This window comes from Lynx canadensis, chromosome A3 (assembly GCF_007474595.2).
Source record: "Lynx canadensis isolate LIC74 chromosome A3, mLynCan4.pri.v2, whole genome shotgun sequence".
Classification (NCBI taxonomy): Eukaryota; Metazoa; Chordata; class Mammalia; order Carnivora; family Felidae; genus Lynx; species Lynx canadensis.
In genome coordinates, this window is record NC_044305.1 from 104,848,236 (window position 1) to 104,854,235 (window position 6,000).

Genomic DNA, 6,000 nt, shown 5'->3' on the forward strand with positions numbered 1-6,000 from the left:
ATTTCTAGAGAACTCTTCCTCACTCCATCAGACTGAAATGCTGGTGGCCCTTAAGAGGAGCAGCTCTTCCCAAGTGACCTCAGCCAATTCCTTGCCTGGCTTTGGAGAAGGGGTAGAACCCATCCTTGACTATTGCTTCAGAAATATGGGCCAAGCCCCTTCTCATCCCCCCTACATACACATACACATACACACACACAGACACACAGACACAGACACACACACACACACACACACACGACTAGGCAAGAATAGTAGCAAGATTTCATTAAACTTTCAGGAAAAACAGCAGGGAGGCACAACCCATAACTGCTTCCTGAAATTGCTACTCAACCTAACCCAGATGGTGCCACACCCAGTTCCAAAGTTACCCTCAATAGGAACCTTATGAGGATATCTATCCAGTACTTTTTTTTGAAATTTTTTTAGTGTTTAGTTTTGAGAGAGACAGAGTGTGAGTGGGGGAGGCACAGAGAAAGAGAGGGAGACACAGAATCTGAAACAGGGTCCAGGCTCTGAGCTGTCAGCACAGAGCCCAACGTAGGGCTAGAACTCAGGAACGGTGAGATCATGACCTAGGCTGAAGTTGGATGCTTAACTGACTGAACAACCCAGGTGCCCCAGCTCTTTTTTTTTTTTTTTTTTATGTTTATTTTTGAGACAATGCATGCGTGAAAGCGGGGGAGGGGCAGAGAGAGAGAGGGAGACATAGAATCTGAAACAGTTTCCAGGCTCTGAGCTGTCAGCACAGAGCCCAATGTGGGGCTTGAACTCTCAAACCGCGAGGTCATGACCTGAGCTGAAGTCGGACGCTTAACTGACTAAGCCACCCAGGCTCCCCTATCTATCCATTACTCTTCACATTTCATCATAAGGGATTCACCCATAAAAGATCATCAATTACCACAGCATTTTGCCCACTATAACCATCCCATTTACTTCTAGGCTTGTAATACACACTCCAACCCCTAGAGGCACACTTACCAGCAACAAAAAGGGACTTGGCCACTTTCCACCCACTCACCCCCACCTCCACGGGGAACCTGCAATACCAGTGAGGTAAGTCTCAACATCTCCCTCCTTGAAAATTCCAGCTCCTGGCCTGGGCCTATATGTCAGGAGCCAGATCTCCAGCCACTCTCTGCAGCCCCAGGCAGCGCCATACCTTGGTCATTAGCCAGACTCACTTCCTGCCTCAGGGAAAGGAGGACAGGTTTGTCGGTCTTCACCCACTTTTGAGGCTCTTCTCTCTAAATCCTCATATCCAGTCCCAGAATCAACCTCTGCTCCTGGACCAGTGGTTAAAACTTTCAAAACTGGGAGGTGCAGGGACTTTGGGTCAGGGATAATGAAATAAAAGAAGCCAGAGAGAGATTTGGAGGCGCTCCTGGCCACACTGAAGCCTTCTGCATTCCTCCACTTTACATTTGCTGGCAGGATTTACTCCTTTCTGTTCACCTTCAGTTCCTTTATTCTATCCCTCGAGGGACTCCACAAGGGAACTGCTATGGTCTGAACGTCGAAAACCTAATGTCCCATGTGATGGGTATTAATAGATGGGGCCTTTGGGAGGCGATTAGGTCATGTGTGCAGAGCCCCTGCAAATGGCATTCGTGCCCTCATAAAAGAGGCCCGAGAAAGTTCCCTTGCTCCTTCCCCTTTGTGAGGGACAGTGAAAAGCCAGCCTAGAAAGCAGGCTCTCACCAAACACTGCATTTGCTGGCACTTTAATCTTGGATTTCCCAGCCTCCAGAACTATGAGAAATAAATTTCCATTGTTTATAAGGCACCTAGTTTGTGGTATTTTGTTCGAGTAGCTGAAACAGACTAAGACAAAACCTAGGAGGAAACTGTTGCTGTGTGCATGAACGTGTATACATGTGTGTAAGGTGCATGTGGGTATACATGTAGGGAAGTACACATGTGTGTGTAACTATCATAGCAAAGAAAATATTACCCATTTCCCCATGTCCCTTCTCATCACATCCCCATACTTCCCAAACCAGAACTTGGGACATGTGGTTTGACAGAAATTTTCTTTTTTTATAATGTTTGTTTATTTTTGAGGGAGAGTGCACATGCACAAGGGAGCATGGGGGAGGAGTAGAGAGAGGGGGAGACAGAATTCTAAGCAGGCTCCGCACTGTCAGTGTAGAGCCCGACGTGGGGCTTGAACTCACAAACCATGAGATCGTGACCTGAGCTGAAATCAAGAGTCTGATGCTTACCGATCTGAGCCACCCAGGCACTCCTAGTTCTAGGAATTTATTATAGAAAATGATTGGAGATATTTGGCAATAAAGAAGAAAGGGCTCGTAAATGACAATCATACCTCTGGTGAGAAGACCGTCTGCATCTGTGGCATTGAAATTATGAATAGGAAGACTATGTAGCAAAATAGAAAAATATATATATATATGTGCATATTATTACTATCATTTATTTTATTATTTTTTTAATGTTTATTTATTTATTTTGAGAGAGCATGTACTCTCAAGCAGGAGGGGAGCAGAGAGGGAGACAGAGAATCTCAAGCATGCTCCATGCACAGTGCAGAGTCTGACTTGGGGCTCGATCGCATGAGCAACTGACGGAGCCACCCAGGTGCCCCAATTACTATATTGTTCAAATGAGTACTTAGTGGCACTCTTGGAATGTAGGCAACAGGAATCATTTTGGTGATTTAAGGAATGTCTGAAAAGGAGACGGTGGCTCACAAACTTGAAGGACTAGAAGACGATCAGGACCTGGAAAGTGTGGGCCGGATCAGTGCATGGAGGCCTGGAGGCAGAGACCGGCTGAGTCTCCTGGGGGCGGTGGGAGGAGGTGGCCAGAATGAATCTGTTCTTGTGTTACTGGGCTCACGATTAAATGCTTGATCAGAAGCATGCCTACACAAAGTGCAGCAGACTCTGTCAGTTAACCACCTAACACCATCCCCTATTTGCTCTTGCTAACAGAATTCCAACTAGGTCCAGGGCATCATCCCAGGATTCATGGGACATGATTAATGTAAGCCAGTCAGAACAATGCTGTTCCCCACGTCCCTAGCCTCCTGGCAGCTGGGAGCCATCACCCAGCTCTGACCACTGAGATTTGGTAGGGTCAAAATTGTATTCCCACCAAATTTATGTTAAAGCTCTAAGTCCTAATATGACTGTGTTTGGGGATAGGGCCTTTAGGGAGGTCATTAAGGTTAAATGAGGTCATAAGGGTGGGGCACTAACCCAATATGACTGGTATCCTTATAAGAAGAGACATAAGAGAGCTCCAACTGCCCCCTGCCCCGCTCCTGCCCCCAAGGACCAAGTGAGGATTTAGCAAGAAAGCAGGCATCTGTACTACAGGAGGAGAGGCTTCATCAGAAACCAACCCTATTAGACCTTGATCTTGGACTTTGTTGATAGCATCTGTGTGGTTGTAATAGACAGCCCCATGGTCATCTCCAGAATGGTCCAACAATATCTACTCTCCTTCCAGGGCCAGGCCATATCTAATTGGACTAATGGAGCTGAGTCAGGGTCATGGCTATGCTCCATGGAGACCCTGCATGTCCTGGGGCATCCCAAATCTTTCTTGGAGCCTGAGGGAATTCCCAGAATCCTCCCCATAAATCCCTCTTTGAGTATAAACCGGCCAGAAGCAATTTCTGCTACTTGCCACTTGAACACCACCAGCCATCCAGGTCTCCTTTATGGTGAATGTCCAGGGGCTCTAGCCATGGGTCCCAGCAGCCCCACATCAGTGGAGTTGGGCTGAGCCTTGTCCCCCTGCCGAGTCAGTAATGACCGAGAAGACTCCCCGGGGCTTGTGCTGAGCTGGGCCACCTAACACCCCTCTGTGGCCAAGACAAGGATATTGGTCTTTGGTGGCCCAAACTGCTTCTCCATCACTTTTGCCAAAGCACACCCCTGGGGGCAAGGAACTTCTGGTCCCCTAGTATCCTGGGCTTCCAGTTCACAAGTAAGTGAAGGACTCTGTCCAGACAGTAAGTCAGGCCTCTCTGGTTTGTAATAGTGGGAGGAAAACGTGCCAGACAGTGGAGAATCTGAACCACTCCAGAGTTTTCAGTAAACATTGCTCAGTGTTCAGCTACATTTGAGAACTGGGAGCAAAAGGAGCCCTGACTATTCTTTTCTAGGAAAAACCTAGTCATGAGTTGTATGCAAACAATGCCTAGAGTTTATAAGGCAGTCCTTGCAGCTTCTTTGCCCCACTGTTGGGCCTTGTCAGACCGGTGCTTGTACAGAAAGCAAAGGAAAGCTAAATCAGACACCGTGGAATTTGGAGTCTAAATCAGAGAGAGAAAGAGGGAAGAGACAGGGCAATGGGAAGGGAGGGGGGAGTGGGGAAGTAGATAGGAAGGCAGACTTCTAGTGACCTGCAGGAGGGATGAGAGAAGGTGCTGATAAATGATATAATGGTTTATAGAGGTCTTGTCCTTGTTGGTGAAAGACAACAAAGCATCTAGTTTGCTACTCTGCTGTTTTGTGTATTTTGAACTCAAATCAATTTAAGAATCGGTAAGCACTGAGAAGAGAACGGCGCAGTGATAGGAAATGTTCAAAAACTGAGTTTTGTTTTTCTCTGTGTTTTTTTTCTCATTTTGTTTTAGACAGAGTGTGTGAGCAGGAGAGAGGGGCAGAGGGAGAAGAGAGGGAATCTTAAGCAGGCTCCACACGTTAGCACGGAGCCCAACGTGGGGCTCAATCCCACAACCCTAGGATCATGACAAAGCTGAAATCAAGAGTTGGAGGCCCAACCAACTGAGCCACCCAGGTGCCCCTTTTCTGTGTATTCTTGACCCATGGCTAAAATTTTGGAACTGAAGCTATAATCCCTATTTGTATGTTTGTGTCTGAGTGTGTAGTATTTTCTTACCTTCAGATTATCAAATTAGTTAAATCACAAATCTCTTACAGGACCTCTATTCTGATTGAGACTTATTTATCTTAGAGATGGAGGCTTATATAAACTGAATATTCCTAAAATTCCTCCAACTTAAGGAAATTGAACTTCTAATACTTACAACAAGCGGGGGTGGGAGGGAGGGAGAGGAGGAGGAATACACATTATGTTTAAAACAACTCAAATGTTTTTTAAGAATTCAACATCACGGGGCACCTGGGTGGCTCAGTTGGTTGAGCATCAGACTCTTGATTTCAGCTCAGGTCATGGTCTCAGCCTTTGTGGGTTCCAGCCTGGCATGAGGTTCCCCCCTGATCGTGCAAGTGCATGCCAGTGCGGGAGCCTGCTTGGGATTCTGTGTCTTCCTTTTTCTGCCACCCCCCCCACTTATGCGCCCACAAACTCTCTCAAAATAAACTTTAAAAGAAAAAAAAAAGAATTAACTATCACATAATTTATATATATTTTTTGCAAGTGACACTAATATTATTTTAACAAAAACAGCTATGTCTTCTCTGAATTGTCAGCATTAAGCTTAGAGCAGGATTTGTGGTGGAGCTGCCTTAGGCGGTCTCTGCAAATGGGTCCTTAGCATCCCGTGCCTGCCACGGTGATCTTGATCGAGCGCCAAGGCCCTCGAGGGGTCGCATGGGAGGTTTCCACTAGCCCACAAGCGACAGCATGGCAGCCATCCCCTCCAGCGGTTTGCTCATGGCCATCCACGACTATTACCGCTGCCTGGGTTCCACTGCCAGTAACAGCTCCTGTGGAGGTGCAGAGTATCCTGGGGAAGCCATCCCTCACCACCCCGGTCCCTCCAAGGCCGGCCCAGGTCACTGGATGGCAAGTTTCTTTTTTGGGAAGTCCACCCTCCCGTTCATGGCAACACGCTCAGAATCTCCCCAGGCCTCCAGCGACTTGATTGCCTGTGACTTGACTCTGGAAGCCATGAGGAAGCAGCAGCCTGGTGGCCAGTCTGGCAAAGCGAACACCGAACACCAGTCCCCAGTCCCGAGAGGCCACTGGCCCTCTTCAGGAGGCGCTAGGCTCATCAGAGCCCCTCCTGTCCCCTCCTCTCTCCACATAGACTAG

At 47.5% G+C, this 6,000-nt stretch overlaps 1 protein-coding gene across 1 annotated transcript; it reads left to right on the forward strand.

Moving 5' to 3' along the window:
* The first annotated feature begins 5,564 nt into the window (after positions 1 to 5,564).
* LOC115511275 (pancreatic progenitor cell differentiation and proliferation factor-like) lies at positions 5,565 to 6,000 on the forward strand. Its single transcript, XM_032592784.1, has one exon. The coding sequence runs from the start codon at positions 5,590 to 5,592 to the stop codon at positions 5,998 to 6,000; it is 411 nt and encodes a 136-aa protein (XP_032448675.1). The 5' UTR covers positions 5,565 to 5,589.

Excerpts from the sequence above, each read along its gene's own strand:
- LOC115511275 (XM_032592784.1), top strand. The coding sequence starts at position 5,590 with ATGGCAGCCATCCCCTCCAGCGGTTTGCTCATGGCCATCCACGACTAT.